The 22,474-nt window shown below is 36.6% G+C and overlaps 1 protein-coding gene across 4 annotated transcripts in view; it reads left to right on the top strand.

The window, feature by feature from the left end:
• The window catches only part of ANK2 (ankyrin 2), a 418,509-nt gene that overhangs the window by 137,278 nt on the left and 258,757 nt on the right, over nt 1-22,474 (top strand). For 2 of the 4 annotated variants that reach the window (XM_069095405.1, XM_069095412.1), the window contains exons 1-2: nt 934-1,308; nt 15,384-15,485. In XM_069095405.1, the coding sequence (XP_068951506.1) occupies nt 1,174-1,308; nt 15,384-15,485 (237 nt within the window). In that variant the 5' untranslated portion in view covers nt 934-1,173. Of the gene's footprint in view, nt 1-933; nt 1,309-15,383; nt 15,486-22,474 lie in introns of those variants that run through there. The other 2 variants (XM_069095397.1, XM_069095401.1) reach the window with 1 other exon arrangement.

Below are 22,474 nucleotides of genomic sequence, written 5' to 3' on the forward strand. Positions count from 1 at the left end.
TGGGTGGGTGGATGGGTTGGATGGATGGAAAATTGTTTATTGAGCACTTGTTTGCCAAAGAAAAATTGTAAGATATGTTCCCTGCCTTTGATACGGTATAACCTTAGATGCAGTTGAAACAAATTAGGCAAGCGTAGTGTCCAGAGAGGTACAAATGATGTATTGTAGGTATGGAGTGGAGAGGTTATTCAAGAATAGAATGGTCGGGGAAAGCTTGATGGTAGAGATGGGACTTCAGCTAGGCCCAAAATCATGTTAAATCCATTATGTTCTGTAATGCATGCCATGGCTTTACCATATGCTGTCTCATAAATCATTTTTTTTATTAGCTATGTTTATCTTAGTGGAAGATGGTCTTGTCACAGAAACTTAGAGTTGATAAGGCACATGGTCCTGAAAGTAAGCCTTGCCTTAGCTTGACTTTTACACAAAGTTGAAGGGAAACTTTTTTCCTAACTGTAACAATTCAATAAATATAATCTAGACAAAAGTTTATGCCAACGAAGGGGCCTAACAGTGAATTATTGCCACTGTATTCTTATGAAATATAAAACATCCATATTATTCCCAAATGAACCTATTTTGATTACTTTTTCAGTGACTATTAAATGTTGAAAGGATGATTAACTGCTTTTTACAAGTGCTTTCTTCTATGAACTGATTATACAGTTTGATTTGTAATATAAAAGTCCTTTATATTATATAAACCAATAAATAAAAATATTCCAGAGAATTCACAAGGAAATTCAATAACTCTTCCATGTAAAGGCATTTTATGCAACAGAACTTTAAGCCTATGTGTTAGGCAAGCTAGTAGCATGCTGAAAACCAGAACAACTCCTCCCCTCCTCCCCCCTCATTCTCTGCTTTACTCCCCCCTCCCCTCACTCCATTGACATGCATAGCTGGCCTGGTAGGTGTAAAAATAGACAGACAGAGCCTGAATTGGAAGTGGTCACTGAATGTTGCCTGCGGTTGCTGGGGTTTTCAGTTCTCTCTGACACTGGCCAGCTAGCAGATGGGGAGAAGTGGTGTGGGGCATGTAGGGGAGCAGAGCAAAACAACCAGGGACCATCCTTTTGGATTGCCAATGGTGACCTCTCCTTGGGAACCTTGGACTTAGCACATAGTTTGAGAACAGACACACTGACAAGAGGGAATAATAAAAGTGATATGGGCAATGCAGCTCTCTGCCAGTCTTGTCATACAGAGAAGAGCATAAGAGCACAAGGAAACATGCAAGAGTTGGAAAAAAACCCAGATTACTATGGCTACAACTGTGAGGATGTCAGAGAGTCTGAGGCTCTGGTAAGTGTGATACCATGAACCAGGAGAAAGAGCAGATGGTGATGCTGGAGCATGTTAGCAATCATCAATAAACCTCATTGGTTAAACATTTTTGGTTCCAGAAAGGGAGTCCACAATGTAAAAGTGATGTGATTTTTCCCAGTTGTTGTGCTGTTATTATTGATTTTAATTGCTTCCTCTAGTTGTAACTTTATAATTGTGTGTTCAAATCTTGCTTCATAAGTTTACTTCCTCTGTGTTTTCTTTAATTTTACCCTATAAAAACAGAAGGGGCAAGGAACGTGTCTTCTGCAATAAAAAGATGCACAGTGCCTGAAACCTTGAAGATACTTACTATAGCAGAAACTCATTAAAAAGTGCTTTAAATTCCACCAATTCAGTTATGCATCTATTCAGGTCCTGTCTTTCTATAAAAATGTATACGAGATCTATCTTGACATATTATGGAAAGTTTGTATTGCAGATACTATCATGGTGCTACAAAATTATACTTAGAAAAGGGTTTTAGTTTGCTAATTTGATTCAGTGACTTCAATTTAAAAGGCCTATAGGTCCCCGGCCTTCTAAGCTACTAATCATGGTAATTATTTTGTTGCAAACTCCCACATTTGAGGAAAAGTACAGTTGAGGTCGTGTGATATATAAACATAATATAAAACCTTAGTATTCCTTATATTTACCAATTTGACACAAGGTCATTGTGTGATTGATTCCCCCTCTCCCCCCCAGGGGTTCAATCCAAGATTCTATCCCTGCAACAATTTGATTTTAGTATTCATTGGAGAATAAGTTTTATCTTTGATCTCTTAGATCCAAGAACTTGACCTACTGTAAGCTATTACATTCAGTATGAAAATGTGAGATTAATGAATACTTTCTATTCGAGGCACAAAGAAGCTTGAGATAAAATGATTATGTTACAGAGAGATTTATAGTACAGTAGAAGTGAACACCTGTGCTTTGTTCAGGAGAGAAAATGCAAAGAATATAAAGAATATATGATTTTCTGCTTATTTTAAGCTATCTGATTTTCTAAATTAATTAAAATCAGAATTCTAAGTCTCATCACAGTGAAGTTGGAACACAAAATGACATCTTGATTTTTTTAAATTTAAAGATAGATACATACCTATGTACCTACATACATATATGCATAGGATGTTTATAGTTAGAAGGGAAGAAAGGAAACCCTGTCCATTATGTTGAGGGCGGGGGGAAGGATAGTACTTCAGGAATACATACCATGGAGGAAAAATGCAAAGCAAAATCAAACCCCAGAAAAGTCCTTAGGCAAGCAGTACAAAGTTGGAAGGAAGCCCACTTGTCCTACTAGAAAGTAAACAAAGGTTTCAACCAAGAGCATTGCCTTATTTTTCTTTAGAGAGTGGCTGTCTTATGTCCATACCCTGGATCAGAAGAATTAGCTCCCCTATGCTCAAAACTTTATTTGTAATTTAGCTAATTCTGCACTGAGAAGGAGGGGGCAACAACAGAAATCTCTAATTATAGCTATGAGTCCTTAATTCTGCAGTCTTCGACTTAAGCATTTTGAGGAAATGTTTACTTGGTTGAAGGTAATTTCTAGTCAGATGGATGCTCATTCATTCATTTATAGCATGCTTTAAAATGTTACTTCCATGATTCTTTTGCTTATTTTAAGGGTGGGTTTTTATTTTCTGAAATGATTACTTCTTTGAAGTTTTTTTATTTGCTTATTTTTTTTTTTGCGTGTGTGTTTGTGTGTAGTAAATGTCTTCATGATTTTGGTGTTGGGAGGCAATGTTGGTGATGCAACAAATGGTGAATTCATTCAAAGCATTTTTATGAATATATTTCAAGAGTTTATAAATAACAATCGAAAGCTTTCAATAGAAACATTCAATAGTATCAATATTCCTAATCAAATTTCCATTATTTCATTTGAAATATTGACTCAATTCCTAGATAATATTGAAGAATTATTTCTTTGAAAAAACTATTACGGACTTATATATTGTATCTGACCTTTTTAAACTTCAAAACCAATTCAATTCAGCAGACATGTATTAGACACCTACTGTGTGGAATACATTGTGTTATATATTGGAGATCCAAAGGCAAACAATCTGTGACCTCAAGGAGCATACCAGGGGATATAATATTTATACAGATACATGAAAACAAAATATTTTTAGAAAAGAGAGAGCAATAGTACCCTGTCTGGGATCAGTAAGAGCTTCATGAAACAAATGATATTTGAGCTGATCTTTGAAGGAAAATAAGAATTCTGAGAAAATAAGAGTTCTAAGATGAGGAAAGATATAGCACGTCATTGGTACAAATGCATAGAAATGGGAGATGGGAGTTTGTAACACAATTAGTAATCTAATTAGTCTGGAATATAAAGGGGTTATATAGAGGTGAGTAATTTGAAACAATTAAGGAAAGGTTGATCAGGGCCATATTTGAAGAACACTAGGTGATAGGCTGAGGAATTTGTCTAAAAGGTAATTTACTATATAGAAGATGGTGGTGGTATTGAATTAAATGGTGAAAGAATTGTGGAGAGGGTTTTCTCAGAATCATAGGAATTAAGGGGGAAGGGAAAGAAATAGGATTTTGCTAGCCACAGGTTTGGAGAGGGTGTACCTGATGATTGGGGTCCTTCCAGCATTCTCTGGTAATGATATGAGTCATTGGATTTCCAATGACTTGGAATCTATAGCATATTCTTGGAATATATAGCATAATCTTCCAATCTTGGAATCTATAGCATATTCTCTCCTCAGGTGCTGGAGACCTGGGTGGGAGTTCACACTGGGCATCTGGGTTAGTAGATATATTCTGATCAAGCCTTTAGGGATCACATCGAAATCATACAGGACCCCAACATCTGTGATTTCATTCCAAGATGGCAGGGAATGTATCGCACCTAGCAGGGTCCATGAACGTAGAACAAGCATTTATTTCTTAGTCTAGCTTTGTGTTTGAGTTTTTGGTTTGTACAGGGTTTGGAAGGTACTGATCCTGGTTTTTGCTCAGTCCTAAAGTAAATATATGAGCTGCAGCAAACAATTTTCTCAATGTGGTATGGTATGTAAAGCATTGGCTCTAGACTATACCACCTCTGATGCCTTTTATTGAGAGGAGCATAGGCAAATCACATAATCTCCTTGAATCTTGGTTTTTTTCAACTCAAATATGAGACCTCTGAGTTCCTGTCCAGCTCTGAACCTATGCTTTTCTGCTACTGCTTAGGATAGTCAAAGAATGAAGTTTCATGAGAAATAGTAAGAACTTAAAGTAGCAAAAGAATCTTCTCTGCTGTTTTAAGCAAGGTTGTATGTTAATTAGCTTTTCTGGGCCTCAGTTTCCTCATCTCTAAAATCTATCCATTCACAAGATTAGGACTCATTGTATGCCAGGCACTGGACAAAATAAGAGTTGTTCCTAAATGATGTCCGAGGTCCTTTCAGCTCTAAATCCTTAAATCAGCTGCAGCTCATTACTTAAAACTGTGAAATTATGAGCTGGAAATTTGTAATACACTTTAGAAAAAGTGACTAAAAAAGAAATTCAGGAACACATCTCTTGTTGATTTTCTCTCTTTTTCTACTCTTTGATAAAGGGCTGATGCTCAGATTAATTCTTTTGGGAGGGGGAAAGGTAGGTCATTTGGGGTTCAGTGGCTTGCTCGAGTTCACACAGCTAGTTTTTTTTGTGTTGTGTCTGAGGCTGTATTTGAACTCAGGTACTCCTGATTCCACTGGTGCTCTATTCACTGCCCCACCTAGCTGTCCCCAGATTAATTCAATTTCTTTTATAAAATGGATAATATAGTGATGATTATCGAAAAGTCCTTGTGGACCATTGATATTGGGTAAGGCATTGGGATGATCTATTTGACATAGTAGTCACCTTCTGAAGCGTTAAAATATTTTACAAACATTTTTTCAGTCTGAGGCCTAATGAAGAAACTTGTGCTACTGCCCTCATTCCACAGACACTAATAGTGAGATATCGTTTGTGTTTAAACATAAAAAGTGATTTGAAAAAGAAGATGAATCTCATTGAATGAACACAACTACATCTTTTCAAAAATAATCAGTTAGGTCTGCTTCATTTTTACTGTGGATATAATTTATTTTACTTCCTACCAGAGATTTCTATATACATTTGCACACAATTTAAAATCATTTTTTCTCCTGTTATTTATATCAGTATTAAAGAGTTTAGTCAGGAGAATTTCATGCATCAGTGGTGAGGATGAGAAGTATTTTTCTGACTTGGTCCATTCATTTATCCCTTATTCAGTTTCAAATTAAAATCATAATTCTGCTCTGGACCTATGATCCTATGAAAGTTTTCACTTTTTTTAATACATTTAAATTCTTGATGAAAAAACACTTATTAAAAGTTACAATATTCTAGGCACTGATAGAGACTAGATCTTAGATTTCATAGGTATAAGGTGATCTTTGGTAAGGAAATTGGCTCTGACAATGTAGGTCAGTACCTTCTCTGTAGCCTTCGGCCTCAGAATGTTTCCTAGAGCACTGAAAAGTTAAGCAACTCACCTGGGATCACATAGCCAATATATGTGAGAGGCAGGATTCAATTCTAGGTCATTTGGGCTTTAAAGTCAGTTACTTATCCATTATGCCCTGCTATCCATTATGCACTGAAGCTCCAAAGATAAAAATGAATCAGTTCCTGCTTTCAGGGAGCTTACTGACAAAATCAATTCAATGATTCTCTTGGACATTGATTAAAACACTTTCAGTGTGCAAGGTACTGTGCTTATTTTGGGGAGATTTGATATCCTGAATTCTTAGTTTACTTAAGTTTGAATATCTTCTTCACTTAAACACATTATTTCTACTCATCCACTTTGTGAACAAAAGGTGTTTGAACAAAAGGGTGAAATTGACTCGGCTTCTGGCTTCTTTTGTTTATATTTGGGAGAGGGGGTAAAGAAATGCTGAAGACTTGAGATGCCCACCACAAAGAATTTTCCTTTTCTTGTTAACTGGTCTTTGGTTAAACCAGTAAAATTTGTGGTGCCTTGGCTTAGATTAGAAGTTCTTAACCTGGGATCCAGGTACTTTCTTTTCTTCTTTTTTTTTTATAAGCAATTGGTGTTAAGTAACTTGCTTGAGGTTACATGGCCAGTTATTTCTGGGTGTGAGCCCGGATTAGATCCCCCAGGTCATCCCGACACTAGGGTCAGCTCTTACTTGCTAAGCCACCTGGCCGCTCCTAAGATCCAGGTACTTTCAAAAAGATATTTTAATAGCTTAATTTTGGTACAATTATTTGCAATTCTACATATTTTATGTTTTGCATTGAAAACCATTCTATTGAGGTTCACAGACTTCACCAAACTGCCAAAGGGGTCTATGACCCAAAACAAGATTAAGAGCCTTGTCTTTATCTTCTGTAAGAGATGCTAGTTCAAATGTCAAACAAAATAAAAGAGATGCTAGTTCATAAGTTACCTTCATTACAGTCCCCTTGCTATGCTTACAAAAACATCACAATCACACAGTATTCTCTTCATGGTGCTGTATGGTTGTGAATCATGGTATCTCACAAACTCAGAAGAATTGGAGTTTCAGGTGACTGAAAGAGCAAAAGAAAAATAAATGCTAGATCATGTATGAGATAGTGAGTTCTGGACTTGCGAAAATGTTAGCAAGAATATTTATAACTTGGGGTGGCTAGGTGGCACAGTGAATAGAGCCCCAGCCCTGGAGTCAGGAAGACCTGAGTTCAAATGTGGCCTCAGACACTTAACACTTACTAGCTGTGTTGACCTTGGGAAAGTCACTTAACCCCAATTGCCCTGCCCTTCCCTTCCAAAAAAAAGGCAAAAAAAAAAAAAGAATATTTATGACTAGAAAAGGGAGGAGGGTAGTAATTGTTAGTGAACGAGATCTAACAGACAGCCTGAGGGTCATTTGGTATAGAAGTATCTCTCGTTATACAGTTATTGCTCTATATCATATAAGTATGTTGTCTTCTCTTGCGGAATATGCCCCTTGAGGGGCAGTGTTACTTTCTCTTTGTATCCCTAGCACCTAGAAGAGGGGTCTGCATATAATAAATGCATTTCATTCATTCATTCATACTTCCTTTCTTAGCCACACTTCTTAGAAAAAGTGTCTCTATTCATTACTTCCATTTCTTTCACTTACTCCTATACCTTTTGCAGTATGATATACAAGCTTCTCACTCAGCTGAAACTCTTTCCAAAGCAACCAAGGATCTCTAAATTGCAAAACTGATGGTCTTTTCTCAGTCTTCATCTTACTTGACCTCTATGTTACATTTACCACTAATGAAACTTTCTTTTCCTGGATTCTCTCTCATCTCTGAGTTTGTGTGACACTACTCTCCTCTGGGTTCTCTGACATATCTGACTCCTTCGTCTCAGTCTCTTTTCCTTTCTCAAGATGCCTATCTCCTTCTAACCGTGGATGCCCTTCTCTCAAAGGCCTCATCGGCTCCTTTGGAATTAATTGTCATCTTTATACTAATGACGAAACAGATATAATCAATGCTAGTCTGTCTCTCTCCCACATCACCAGTTGCTTATCAGACATTTAAAATTTGATATCCTGGCGATATCTCAAATGCATCATGTCAAGAAGACCTCAAATCCATGCTACTTCCAAATTTCCATATTTCTGTTGAAGACACTTTTGGTCTCCCAGGCTTGTAACCTTCTCATGGGCTTGACTCTTCACTGTCCTTCATCTCACATATTTAATCAGTAAGCAAGTCTTGCCATCTCACTTCCATTCTTTGCTCACACAGCTGCCACCTTACTTCAGACCTTCATCACATCTTGCTTGTTTTATACTGTGTCCTAATTGGTTTCCCAACCTCAAATTTCTCCCCACTCTCAACCATTTTCCACACTGCTGCCAAAGTTATTTTCCTTCATTGCAAGTCTAGCCATATCACTCCCCTATACCTCTAGGATGAAATCAAAACACCTCTGTTTAGCTTTTTAAAACTTTCCACATTCTGATCCCCAGCTTATCTTTCAAGCCTCATTGCACATTATTCCTCCTCTCACACACTGTCATCTAACCAAATTTGGCTTTCTCTTTATTCCTCATACTCCATCTCCCATATCTATACCTTTCCAGTAGCCTGGAATGCCCTCTCTCTTCACCTCTGCCTCATAGAACCCTATGCTTCTAGACGGAGATCAAGTACCTCTTTCTACATAAAGACTTTCCTGATCTCCCAAACTGCTAGTGGCCTCTGTCTACAATTACTTTTTATTTCATTACTTCATATAAATTTGTGTTCATTCTCTTTATTCTTATTTTGTATATACTTATATATGTCCTTGTTGTCCTCCTGTTAGAATATAAGCTTCCTGTCAGTAGGGATTATTTCTGTGTTTTTGTGAGAACGTAGTTCCTGGCACATAGTAGATGCATAGTAAATCTTTGTTGATTGAGTAATTGATCCATAAAATAGTAAAAGACCCAGAGGAAGACCTTAACCATGTTACTGGCTCTTCCAGTAAAGAACATAAAGAAAGCATACTTGATGAGAAGGCATGCATGGGTTTGAATCTAACCTTGTGGAGAAAATGAAATAATTGCTTCACTGAAATATTTTTATTACCACAGAAGGGTGAAAACCACAATTTTACATTGAGGAAATCTCACTGCATATTCCCAATTTAGAATCATAATTTTTAGACTTTTCTCAACCTAAAATCATGGTTTTCACTGTATGCTCTAAATGGGTCTCATTTTCTAGAAGTTAGAAGTGTTCCATATTATATTGACTATTCTAGAGATAAATGATCATGATAGTTCAGGAATTTTAAAGTATAATTGAATAATCCCCTAGAAAATCAGTTCACTCTAGTAGTCTTTTTTGAGTGTTGTAGATACATAAACACATAGCTTTGAGAGTCATACTACCTTAATATAATAGCTATAACACACACGTAGTATTCTGAAATAATGGTCAATATCTTGTAAAGACAAACCTGAGCAAACAAGTTACTCTTTTTGGGAATATTCTTCTCTACTCCCACCTCTCTGTTGCAATCTGTATAGGAAATCTTGTGTGAGGACAACAGCTCATCTGCATTGCTTCTTAAAGGTATGCACTATTGAGAGAGATCTCCTTTCGAGCAGATGGTCTCTGAAACGAAGAATGTTCAAACCACCTGGGACAAAATTTTTTGCAGTTACCTCAAGGGAGTAATGGTAAATTCATCCTGCAGTATATCTTGCATAGTAAAAAGCTAATGAAAGATACTCTCCCTTTTTAAAATGAAACATTTTAACAGTTCTGAAAAAGATATTAAAAGCTAATTTCTCTCCATTCACCATGGTCCTGTATTTTTAGCATGATAAGTACCTTAATGCAGTTTTGGCTCCAAATGTTCAAATTTTAGCAGAATATTTTAGCATGGATACAAGTCAGAGAGTTGAAATAACTTTGTTAGGAGAAAATTTCTTAAAGAAAAATTGATAAACTCTACCTGCTTTCTAGTTTATGATGAAAGTAGAGGTTTTTCAAGTACTACCTTCTTTTGTCTCTATTCAGATGTTTCAGTTAGTTTGACAAAAATCACTAACTTTTTAAAGTTATTATCCATCTTCGTGATCAGGAATAATATTTTTATTAAAAATGGATTTATTTAAAATTATTTAAAACATTTAGAAATTCTCTGGTGGCAATTAATTATAAATCTCTGGTATGCACATACCAAGCACATAAAATCATTTTCTTCCACATTTTCTCTTGTCATTAATTTATTTTTCTGAGTTATCATTACCATTATAGATGTTAAGAAAATACAATTCTTTTTTTTTTTTTTTGCTTTTTGGAGGGCAATTGGGGTTAAGTGACTTGCTCAAGGTCACATGGCTAATTTTTAAAATAATTCTTTATTAAATGAATTTCAATTTTTCACTTTAAGCACTAACATGTTAACATAATTAAAAATTAAAATTTATATGAAACATTTCAAAATATTACTCTTTAAATTGTATTTCTGAGCTACCTTTGATTTTTCACAATTGGTGATGATGTGTTAAATGTCAGTGGGAAATAATTATTAAAATTATGAAATGGTATATGGTATAGTTACAGTAACACTTCAGCCCAGAACTTGTTTAATGTTTTGCTTGCTTTTACAAAGTTATTCCTTCATTCTTTCACTCTGAATATCTACCATTTACAAGGTACTTTGTAAAGTAAGTTTGGGGTCCAAATAATAAAATCACAATCTCTACCCCTAAAGAGCTTGTAGTCCTGTAGAGGAGATTTTGTTTTCATATATATATATATATGCATATATATATATATAATGTGTGTGTGTTTATATATGTGTATGTATGTATGTATAGACAGATATAGATAGATACCTATATACACACATGTGTGTATACACCTATACATATGTATATATATATATACGGTTACTGATACAAAGCAGCTTATGAAATAGATGTATACTTGTGATATGAATTAAATGATATACACATTCATACACATGAATGAAATTAAAGTAACAGACCATTTTAAGCAATCATTATTTTGTGTCCAGATTTCAACAAGGTAATTTGGATACATCAAGCAACAAAGAAGCATCCTCTATTAAGTTATCAGATAACCTAAGCCTCCTAATATTTAAACTATTTTCTAGAGTTGCATTAAGCTTTTGAGGCATCAATAATGCTTTTTAATTGAACACAGGAAAAGGAGTCTTCTCAACTCTAGACCTGGCACTTTTTAAATTGCACCACCTAGGAAGCCTTAGGAGATAGCTAGTTAGGAAGACCTAAGTTCAAATCCAGCCTCAGACACCTACTAACTGTGTGACCCTGGTCAAGTCACTGTTTGCCTCAGTTTCCTCATCTGTATAATGAACTGGAGAAGGAAATGGCAGACCACTCCAGTATCTTTGCCAAGAAAATCCCAATACAGAAGTCTGGGTATATCTGCTGTTATAAAGAACCAGGAGAATTTCCTTCATCAGCTTCAGAGCATACTGCATTTTTAACACTTGTCCCAGTGGTCCAACACCATGCAGGACACCCTCAGAATATGGTTCAAATCAACACCTAATAGCTATATAAAAGCTATTGCTAACCACCTTCAAGGGTAGAGAATCACTAATACTCAAGGAATAAGTGGGTATTAATATGTATGTTTGTAATTGCCATGCTGCTCATTTCTTAAAAGGAATCAGTTGCCCTGCAAAGAATTGTATGGAATTGTAGAAACTATATTTGCTGCTCTGGCCTTTATACTGTATTGCTCCTTCCAAGATTTTATTTGTTTCAAATAATTGACTTCCTTTCCCCTTACCATAGAATTTAAAGGGGTGGTTTAGCTTGTTATCAACTGCCCATTTTACAAACGAGTATAACCAAACCTAGAGAAAGTATAAGACTTCCCTTCTGTTCCCGAAGATTATCTTGTGCTTGCTTTCCTTAGGTGAGGGTAGAAATAACTCTTTCATTTTCTCACGTGCACTAAAGACTGTCAAATTGGCTCTTATCCTTAGGCTATATAACATGCCTCTGTCAATGCAAATTCCTATGTTGCCTTTCTTCTTTACCCTGCTGTGTGCTAAGAAAGATATTCTGTTTTTCTAACGCTTAGAGACTGAAAAATGTACAGGACTTTGTCGAAAGGAATTTAGGAAGAAATCTTTCTTTCTTGGCTTGAGGTACAATGCCAAGGGTTGTAAAAGGGACAATTTTAATGATATCCATCTGTTACAGATTAAAATAGGTGGGAACCAGCCATTGAATTTCTTGTCTGGAGTCAGACAGAAAGCTAACGATTGAAATAATTGGATCAATTCAGTGCCCTTTAACAAGCATGGTCAAAGCAGATTTTAGATTTTGTGGAATCTGGAGAAAGGAGTGGCATGTGAGGCCATTTAAAACAGAGATTGGTTTTACATTAATCCAAGATTTGTCACACAAGAAATATTAACAAATGCTACTGACTCATTTCCTCAACAGGGCATTTCTATCCATTAAATCTTTTTTTAAGGAAAGCTGTCACTTATTATGAAAGGTTACTTATATATCCCCTTTTCCCTTGAAAAACCTTCTTGCTTTTGGTCTTCATCAGAGGCAAGCATAGTGAAATAGTTTAATACTTCTCTCTCCATGAGTCCTTGAAACCTCTTTCATCTCTGTTTTGATGGAAGGCAATCAGACTACCTACTGCCTCCCCTAGTCCCTTCTGACAGCAGTCTTAATTATCGTATGGCCTCATTGTAGGTCAGGATGTGGGTGTTTGTGTGTATGTGTGTAAAGTAGTTCTGAACTTATATACAGCCTCCCAGTGGTGTGCGGAGGGGGGGGGGTGGTGGTGGTGGTAAATATTTAACAAGGGAGGGAGGATGGGGGGGATGTACATACAACACAGCTTGAAATTTAATTTGTGCTATTAACATTTTTTCTATCATTTCTTAAGAGTAGACAATCAACAAAAGAAGAAATTAAGCCATGCTTTGTAGCTCTTTGCTGATATGAGTGTAAATTTTCATACTGAAAATTTAACAATCAACTCACCAGCTTATTAAAGTTGTCTGCTACACTTCTGCATCCAGCCCAGCTTTGTTCCCCTTCTTCCCTGCTCCAGAGCTAAATCTACTCTACATCTGAATGAATCTTGGAGGTAGAACTGACCTTGAAGACTGGAGGGTGGGAACCTAAGATATTCCTCAACCCTCTATAACCAACTAGGCTCTAGGTCTCCACTAGCTGCTGCTTTGACCAGAAGCTTGCCACCTGACCCATGCATACCTCTACCTTTCACTTTCCATCTAATACTCCAGGGACAGCATTTGCTCTAATTTTCCCTGATTTGCTCCCCAGATTACTCACTTTAGACATTGTGTTGGCACAGTCACATAACTTTGAAAGATCACATACCTCCCACCACTTTCACCCTCTACCTCAGGTAAAGAATCACTCAAAGCAGATTCCTAAGCATACATGATCTAGGACCTGCCCTCCATTCTCCTATGTCTAGGTTCCCATGAGAGCCATCAGGATTCAGAATTTCATTCTCAGTTACATGAGATTACTATTCTACAATGAATAATGTTAGTGATCCATCACTCAAACTTCTATGTCTTGTGAAAATAGGGAACAGAAGTAAAATCTAATGTTCTTGGCTCATCTCCCCACTAAATCTTGTCCTCTATTCATCCTTGGACAAAATGTTTTATGCCATCTGTGTGTGTGTGTGTGTGTGTGTGTGTGTGTATGTGTATATGTGTATGAACAGGCTGCAGATGAGAGAAATAGTGTTTTCTTTGTGGCTTAATTGATCTGTGCTTGAGTATTGTTTTGGTTGTTGAGGAAGGTACATGAGCAGATTCAAATTTCATTTTAAAGTGGTGTGGCAAGGATCCTGAACTAGCAGAATCTTTCTGGACATTTAGAATTAGCTGAGATAAGCAACTGAATGTCATGGAGTAAGCAGGTTACATTTCACAGTCATTGCAGCATTGCAGATGCATTTTATGTGGGTTGCTATGTGTATTAGTTAAAGGAGGGATGGACAGTACAGTATTGTCTTTAGAGGAGATGGTGTGGGATCACCTCTAGATTGCATTGCTTAAGAAGCAGGGTGAGACATTTTAAGGGTTGAACCTTGCTATGTGTGGTAGTAAACAGTATATCAGATTTTTAAAATCTACAGCATATGTACTTATGGGCAATGAGTTGAGTATAGCTTAGTTCTGTCTCAAAGCTTAACAATCCCCTACTCACTTGTAAATAATTTTAGAAGTATCAAAATCATCTCAAAGTCAAGGTTATAGAGTAAATGATCTCTGTTTCCATCATTATATGCTGTTTTAGAAACCAGAGTTGTCCTGAACCATCTGTCAATAGCATTCTAAGATAAAATAATACATTGTAATGGGTTCATACTTGTTTGGAAGTTGGCAAACCTGAAGTTGGTAAATTGTTTCTCCTTGTGTGGTGGTCTCCTCATTCAATTTTTGCTCAAAAATTATTGTTGAAGGATAATCATGATATTTTGGAAATATATCGAAATCATAATATGGGAGATTCTGTAGCTCTGGAGAAGCCATTTAAGTCTCTTGGGTCTCAATTTTCACATTTGAAAAATAGAACTCTCTTTCGTCACTAAGGTCTCTTCCTGCCCTAAGAAATTTATATTATTTTATATTACGAATCAGTTAATCTGTAAGCATTTAGTATCAAGTGCTTACTATGTAAGAACTGTGCTTAAGTACACAGAATATGATAGCCTTGCTTGGAAAATGTCCTTAACATACTTTATAGGAAATCCATCAGCAAATACACCAACAATTAGGGCTTCAGGAAAGTCAGGAAAGAATATGGAATAAGTTAAGTCACAGTTTAAATCATCTTTTTTTTTCCCAGGTGATTTTAGATTGGTGCTTATCCCAGCTGATTTAAATTCAATCCCCTTCCCCCCCCCCCCCCAAACTCCAGTATAGTTTGGCTGGCCCTCAGTATTTACTTTGGCTTCATCTGCATAGATCACCTTATCAACTTCTGCTGTTTTCTCACAAGAGAGGATTAAACCTTTGTTACTTAGAGTTTTCCCAAATACATAGGAAAAGCAAACAGCAAAGGAGTTAAAAAAAATAAAAGAATAAACTTTCTTTTCACTGCCTGATTCTTACTAGAACTGTAATCTATTTATTTATTTTTTAGGCTTGCGACACACAGGAACAGCCTGGGTTTCAGGGTTATAAAAATTTACTTTCAAATTCGGGCATGCGCTGAAGATTAGGAATCAATTGGTACTAATTAGTTTCGAGTAATAACTTTGGGTTCTTCTTCTCTTTGAAATAGTAGAGTGTATTTGTCATTCATTTAAGCAAACCTCAGCTCCTCTCAGGAAAAATTGTGATCTTTTGTGGCCACATTTTATTAACCGAAATAACTCAAGGTTAAACCTCACATTAAGAAGTCTTTGCTACCTAAGCTGCTTTGATTTGGAATCTCAACTTGTGCAATTCTATCCAATTGGAGTTTTCCTCTTCACTGCATCTCACCAGAGGGTATTGCTTCTCTCTACAGTCTGACAGCAATGCCAGCTTTCTCAGAGCGGCCAGAGCTGGCAATCTGGACAAAGTGGTAGAGTACTTGAAAGGAGGAATAGACATCAATACCTGCAATCAGGTAAGAGACTGAGGCATCTTTTAAGATTTTTAGCTCTATACTATTTATTTTTAAAACCAAGGTTTTAATGGTGAAAAGAAAAAAAATAAATTCACAAAAACGCTGCATGCCCTAAAATGAAATAATACTCACTGTTTTGGACAGACTCAGAGCCCTGGGGTCTTTTTCATGGTTATCAATGTTATTTATTACTAACAAAGTGACTAAGAGCTTAAGAAGTTATGAAACCTAGTTTTTCCCTTGACAGAACCTTCAAGTATAGAGAGTTCATTAACCCTGATAGGGAGAAAATTTTCATCTAGAGCTTGTATTGCTGGCCATAGCCAACAGGTCCACAAAAAGTCAGTATCTTAAAACCTAAGTAACAGTGGTGCTTCCAAGATAGATGGTTTGTTCTTGCTTATCAGAAATGATGGCAGTTGGGGTGGCTAGGTGGCGCAGTGAATAGAGCACCGGCCAGGAGGACCTGAGTTCAAATTTGGCCTCAGGCACTTAACACAAAAACTAGCTGTGTGATCTTGGGCAAGTCACTTAACCCCAATTGCCCACCAAAAAGCAAAAAAAAAAAAAAAAAAGAAATTATGGCAGAAAATTACAATACTAAGTCCATTCTTGTTTGTTTTTTGTTTATTTTCAACTCATGGTCCAAAACCTCAGCTTCTCAGATTTCCTTTTACTCTAGTAATATGGACTAAGGGAATAAAAGAAAATGAAATTCAAATTACTTCTCTCCCACCTCTCCCTTTGCTAGCTGCTTTGCCTAGTTAAAGAGACTAAACTTGACTTAATGGGGAGCTGGAATCCTTAGATCAGTCATTTAGCACTTAAAGGGGCTTAAACATTTCAATGGTTATTTTTCTTATCTACCATTTCCTTATAAAAGAGACTATGGCCTTTGAACCAAGTGTAAAACCTCAAAGATTTTGACTTTATTCTGTTTTAGATCAGTATTTTAATGGCATAAAGGAAAAAAAACACATTGGATCTCAGCTTTCACTATAGTAAGCTAGATCTCTATTTTTGTGAACAGATAGTTGGCTGGAGAAATGAATAATCCTGGCTAATTTTAAGCTCACAGGAGGCTTTCACTTGTGGATTCAACTCCATCTGTAGTTTCACTTATTCTATCTCTGAGCACATCTTGAACTCAGTTGTATTATCATATTTCTGGCTTTGGGCCATTTGAACTTTTCCAGTCTTTCAGAATTAATGAAAGTAAATGGAGAAAAAACCCCTGAAGCTACCCATAAATTGGCCTCTCAGTAGGATAACATAATCACAGAATCTCAGAGTGGGAAGGGTCCCCAAAGATCATTTAGTTCAACATGTACCTAAACAGGAATACCCTTTGTAACAAATCATCAACCAAATTCTACTTGAAGACATCCAGAGGGGTCACCCCATTCTTTGTCAAAGGAGTTCATTCTGCTTTTGAACAATCCTAATTGTTAAAAAGTTTCCCCTTATATTCTGGGCATTCTGGAATTCCTACCCATTACTTTTATTTCTGTGTCCTGGTGCCAAATAGAAAGAACCCAATCATTCACCTGACAGTACAGCAGCCCACCACTAAGTTCTTCAGGCTAAAGATCCCCAGTTATTTTATTTATTTATTTTAAGCAATTGGGGTTAAGTAACTTGCCCAAGGTCATACAGGCCAGTTATTTTTTGTGTGGGTGTTAGGCATCTGAGGCTGGAACCAATTCCAGGTCCTCCTGACTCCAGGGCCAGTGCTCTTACTGGGCCACCTAGCTGCCCTCGCCACTTCCCCCCACCCCCCAGTTATTTTAAGTGATTTTCATATGGCATGGTTTTGAGTCTCCTCACTATTATAGTTACCCCTCTCTGTATACTTTGCAGTAATTACACTGAAGAATACCTAATCCCTGTTTGCCTCAGTTTCCTCATCTATAAAATGAGATGGAGAAGAAAATAGCAAACCACTCTAGTATTGTTGCCAAAAAAACCCTAAATGGGGTCACACACAAAGGGTCAGGCACAATTTAAACAACTGAAGAACAGCAACAACAACTAGTTTGTTCATTTCTATTTAAAAATGTGGGGCTCAGAAATATACACAGAACTCTAGCTGTCATCAGCTAAGAAAGAGGACAAAAGTCATGTTGTCAATCTTCATTGTGGGTACTGTGATTCTAATGAGGCAACCTAAGATCACATTTGCTTTCTTAACTGAATGCTTTGAACTAATATTTCATTGAGACCCCCAGCTCTCTTTCATATAAACTGATTCCTAGTCACATCTCCTATACTTATACAGATAACTTTCTGAACCCAAGTGTAGAATTTTAATTTGTCACAGTTGAATTTAAGCAAAATTGAAGTCTGTTATTCTGACTTGTCCAAATATCTTTGATTCTGATTTTGTCATCCAGTGTATTGATTGTCCTTTGAAACTTCATGTCATTTGCAAATTTGTAATCAACAAATTTTGTAAACAACTGTTTATGCTTTAATCTAACTCCATGATCAGTAGAAGAGATGGCTGAGGCCAGCTCTCTGAAGCAGTCTGCTAGAACTTTCTCTGCAGAATTAATTGTTCAATACATTGTTAGATTTGTTACTTCCTGGCTGTGACTCTTCCCTCCAGTGGTATAGATTGCAGCCCATTCACACTTTCTCTTTCTCTTGCAATTATTGTCTGTGTCATATCTTAAGTCTTCCATAGGTGTTTCCTTTGAACATGCTGGTGTCTTGCTTCTAGGTTCTTTAACATAATATGCTAGCACCATGACACAGCCTGTCAGTCTATATTCTACCATTCTTGCCACTTGACCAAGAACTCATGACCTAGTATCCTTGAATCCACCTAACTGTTCTATGAACCAACTTATGTCTCTCCATCTCATCCATGAGGCTATTATGAGAGATTTTTTGAAGCAGAAACTTTTCCTGAAATCTAGCTTTACTAAGTCTATGGTATTCCCCTGATCTCCCATGATAGTAGCCTTTTTGTCTGTGTCTCTTCTTATACTCTTCCTTACAAGAAAAAACACCCAGGGAGTCTGAATAATAATAGTTTATACCAGGCAAATGCAGAAGTATTCCCTCATTTACCTAGGATTCTAGCTGGCTCTTAGATTCTTTGAATTTCTGAAATGCTGGTACTTTTTAAGGCTGTGTCAATGGAAGCATCAGGACTCAAGCTGTCATGTCATGCAATTAACTCATTATGTAACTGTATCTAAACTGTACCTATCACACTCTTTGCTGTTTTTAAACTTTGGACTTAACTGATGTAGGACAAAAGTCCCCAAGAACAATTTTAATACATGCAATTTGTAAACTATATCTGAGCTGATCATTCACTATTATGAAATATTTTAAAAATTTTCCCTTATGTTTTGAGTATGCATGGGTATAACCCTCTTTTTTCTTTGGACAAGCCAATGGTGTAAATTTAATCTACCTAACTAGATTAAATATAAATTTATCTATATCTAAACTTCTCCCCAAATTAAAGACTGAAAGTTAGACATATGCTCAAATGGATTAGCTTTTATCTACTTTGCATTCATCTTGTATGTAGCTTGATATTTTTAATGTTCTCTATAGAATGTGGGCTCCCTAAGAGAAGGTACAGGGCTGGCTTCATGTGCCCAATGTTTAGCACAGTGCCTGACTCATAGTAAGTGCCTATTAAATGTTTGTTGGCTTACTATGAAATTGAAAAACAAAACATTTCATAATTAAAAATATAGATCATATCACATATTTTCCTTAATAGAATAAATGTCTTACTGTATTTGAGCATAAATGATTGAACTTTCTAAATCTGTTTAAAATCTTAGTAATAATCAAAGTCAGAAAAAATCTATCTATCTATCTATCTATCCATCTATCCATCTGCACAAAATATGTACTATTAGAGCTATCATGGAGCAGGGGGAAACCTCTGTGCCTTGACCTCATCAGACCTGGTTTCAATCCCAACTCAGTCATTAGGTAATCATTCAACTTTGTACAATTAATTAAATCAATCAGTAAGCATTTATTAAGTATGTAAGTAAGTATATATGTCAGGCATGGAGTGCTGTGGATATAAAGACAAAAGGTAATGCCCTCTTTGTCCTCAGGGAACTTATACTCTAATAAGGAAAGTGTATAATGTGTGCATATATAGGAATACACTGAACACATAAAAGGTAACTTTGAAGAGGAAGGTATCAGAAGCTGGGTGTATTAGGAAAGGCTGCATGAAGATGGAGCTTGAGCTGAGTCTTGGAGAAAAACGGGATCCCAAGGGGTCTAGGTGACCATAGAGGTATTCTATACAGAGGGCACATCTAGGAAAAAGGCATGGAAGAAGGGCTATGAAATATCATAGGGAAGGAACAGCAAGAAGACCAGTCTGGCTGGACCAGAGATACATCTAAGAGAATGATGTGTAAGAATGATGTAAAGATTCAAGAAAGCCATATTTTAAATAATTTTAAATCTCAAAGAGAGGACTATTTATATCCCTTTATTTTTTTTTGAGGGGGGATGCAAGGCAATTGGGGTTAAGTGACTTGTCCAAGGTCACACAGCTAGTAAGTGTGTAAGGTGGGATTTGAACTCAGGTCCTCCTGACTCCAGGGCTGGTGCTCTATCCACTGTGCAACCTAGTTACCCCTGTTAATATCTCTTTAGATAGATCATAGAGAGCCAATGGAGTTTGAATATGGAGGCGGTATAGCATTGTCAGATGCTTACTTTAAGAAAATTCTTTTGGCTACACAGGGGATAGATTAGTGTGGAGAGGCTAGAGGCAGGGAAACCAATTAGGAGTCTATTGCATTTGTCCAGATGTGAGGTGATGAGGACTTCAATTGGGGGGTGGGGTAGTGCCTTAATTAGAAATAAGGGGGAATACATGAGTGAAAAGTATTATAGAGATTAAATGGCAAGGTTTAGTAATTGATAAGATACATCAGGTGAGAGTGATGAGATTGTAAGTTTGGGAACTTGCATTACTGAAAGCATGGTTTTGGCCTTTACAGGGAAGTCTGGAAGAGGAGTAGTTTGAGGGGAATAATAATTAGTTTAGCTCTGAGCATGTTAAGATTGAGATTTTTATTAGATATGTCCAAGTCTAATAGCCATTTGGTGATGTAGGACTGGAGATTAGGAAAGGACTTATGGATGAACTTAGAGATATGAGCCATCAGCATAGAATTAATTAAACCTATGTGAGGTGATGAGGCTGCCAAGAGCGAATGTGTAGATTGACCAGGACAGACTTTTGGAGTACAATCACAGTAAGGAAACACACTATTGATGATTCAGCAAAAAGAATGAGGAGTGGTCAGTAGGGGGAAACCAAAATCATGAAAAACAAGAAAGGAGACAGTAGCCCCAAGGACAAAGTAGCCAACAATAACCAAGAATGCCAGGAAATCGAGAAGGAGGAAGACTGTTAAAAAAAAAAAAGACCATTAGTTTTAGCAATTATGAGATCATAGGTAACTTGGGAGTGGTTTCATTATTAAGTGATGAGGTCAGAGATCAGAAACTAGATCTCTGAGGGCTTAGAAGAGCCCTGAGTAAAGAGGACTTTTTCAGGGTATTTAACTAAGAAGGGGAGGAAAAGTATAGGATGAAAGCTAGAGGGGGATGGTAGGATCTCTTGAGGGTTTTTGAGAATGGGTAAGACTTGGGCAGGTGACTAGCAGCAGGAGGGAGCCTGTAGACAGGAAGAGATTTAGGATTAGAGGGAGGGGGATAATTCTTCTGGAGGAATCCGGGGATAGTGGCATCAAGGCTGCATGTGGAGAGGTTGGCCTTGGGTAATGAAAAAGATATTCCATTAAATGATAGTGGGCTTGGGGTAATGTCAAGAATGGGAATCAGCTTAATCAACTTGCTAGTAAATGTCTGTGGCCAATTTGAGGTTGACCTTCCTGACTCCAGTCCCAGTGCTCTATCTACTGTACCACCTAACTACCTGATACATTGTTAGGAGTAAAAGGATTGCCTCATTGTACAGAGGGCTCAGTTGAGATTAAATCCTATGCATTTGTAGCTGACCCAGTTAATAGAGTTGCATGACTTCCTCTAGCTCCATTCAGCAACTCTTGCATAATTAAGAATGGAGGAGGAGGAGGATGGGGGTTGACAAGACATGAGTGCTGATAGGCCAACATTCAACATATTATATTGATGAACATTCAAGAATATGTTCAAAGATTATTCTTCCTGGTAGGCAGAATATGATATTTCTGTCTCTTAAAATTCCAATCTAGTTTTTCTCTAAACTTGTTAGCATTAAAATTAAAATGCTTATGAATAGAAATATTAAGTTATAATGGAAAGACTGGCATGCCATTAATTTAAGCAGTCCTAACAGTGTTACTACAGAAGTCATGTGAAATGAATGACAGTGATAAATATTATATGAAACCATTGTAGTCAAGGCTCATCTACTCAAAAGAAATAATAGCACCTCTGAACAATCAGTGTTGAAATCTAACATGAAATATGAAAGAATAAAACAAACAAAGCACTCTTGATATTTTTTCCCTTTTAGTTCTGGGGTTGTGTTGTAATAATGAGGAAATCTGGACCTTATGTACTTTGCCTTATTTCTGAATTAAAGCAAAAGTGGGAGGGGGAGATGGAAAGAAAAAGAAAGTGAACTGATCTTTCTGGAAATATTGTAGGTGTCAATCCATGAATTCTTAAAATAAGATTTGGATGAAATGATTTCTCATTGCAAGAAGGATGGTTATATAACCATTCTTCTGTTTTGAAAACCAACCCAAGATAACTTTGTAGACTTAAAAGAAATATGAGTTCATTAATTTATCATGTGACAGAATCCTTAAAAACAAGATCCTTTCAGTCCTTAATGATATTATTTTTTTTAAATAGATATTGGTTCAACAATTTAACATTTACTATTTCCAGTGGATCAAAGAAGTGAGCTTGTGTATTGATCTATTGTACTATGTCCTGTGTTGTTTATTATGTTTTAGATATGGCTTGGTAAT

Source organism: Petaurus breviceps, unplaced genomic scaffold (genome assembly GCF_028583685.1).
Source record: "Petaurus breviceps papuanus isolate PSGF00001 unplaced genomic scaffold, PetGlider_PUasm1.0 126, whole genome shotgun sequence".
Lineage (NCBI taxonomy): Eukaryota > Metazoa > Chordata > Mammalia > Diprotodontia > Petauridae > Petaurus > Petaurus breviceps.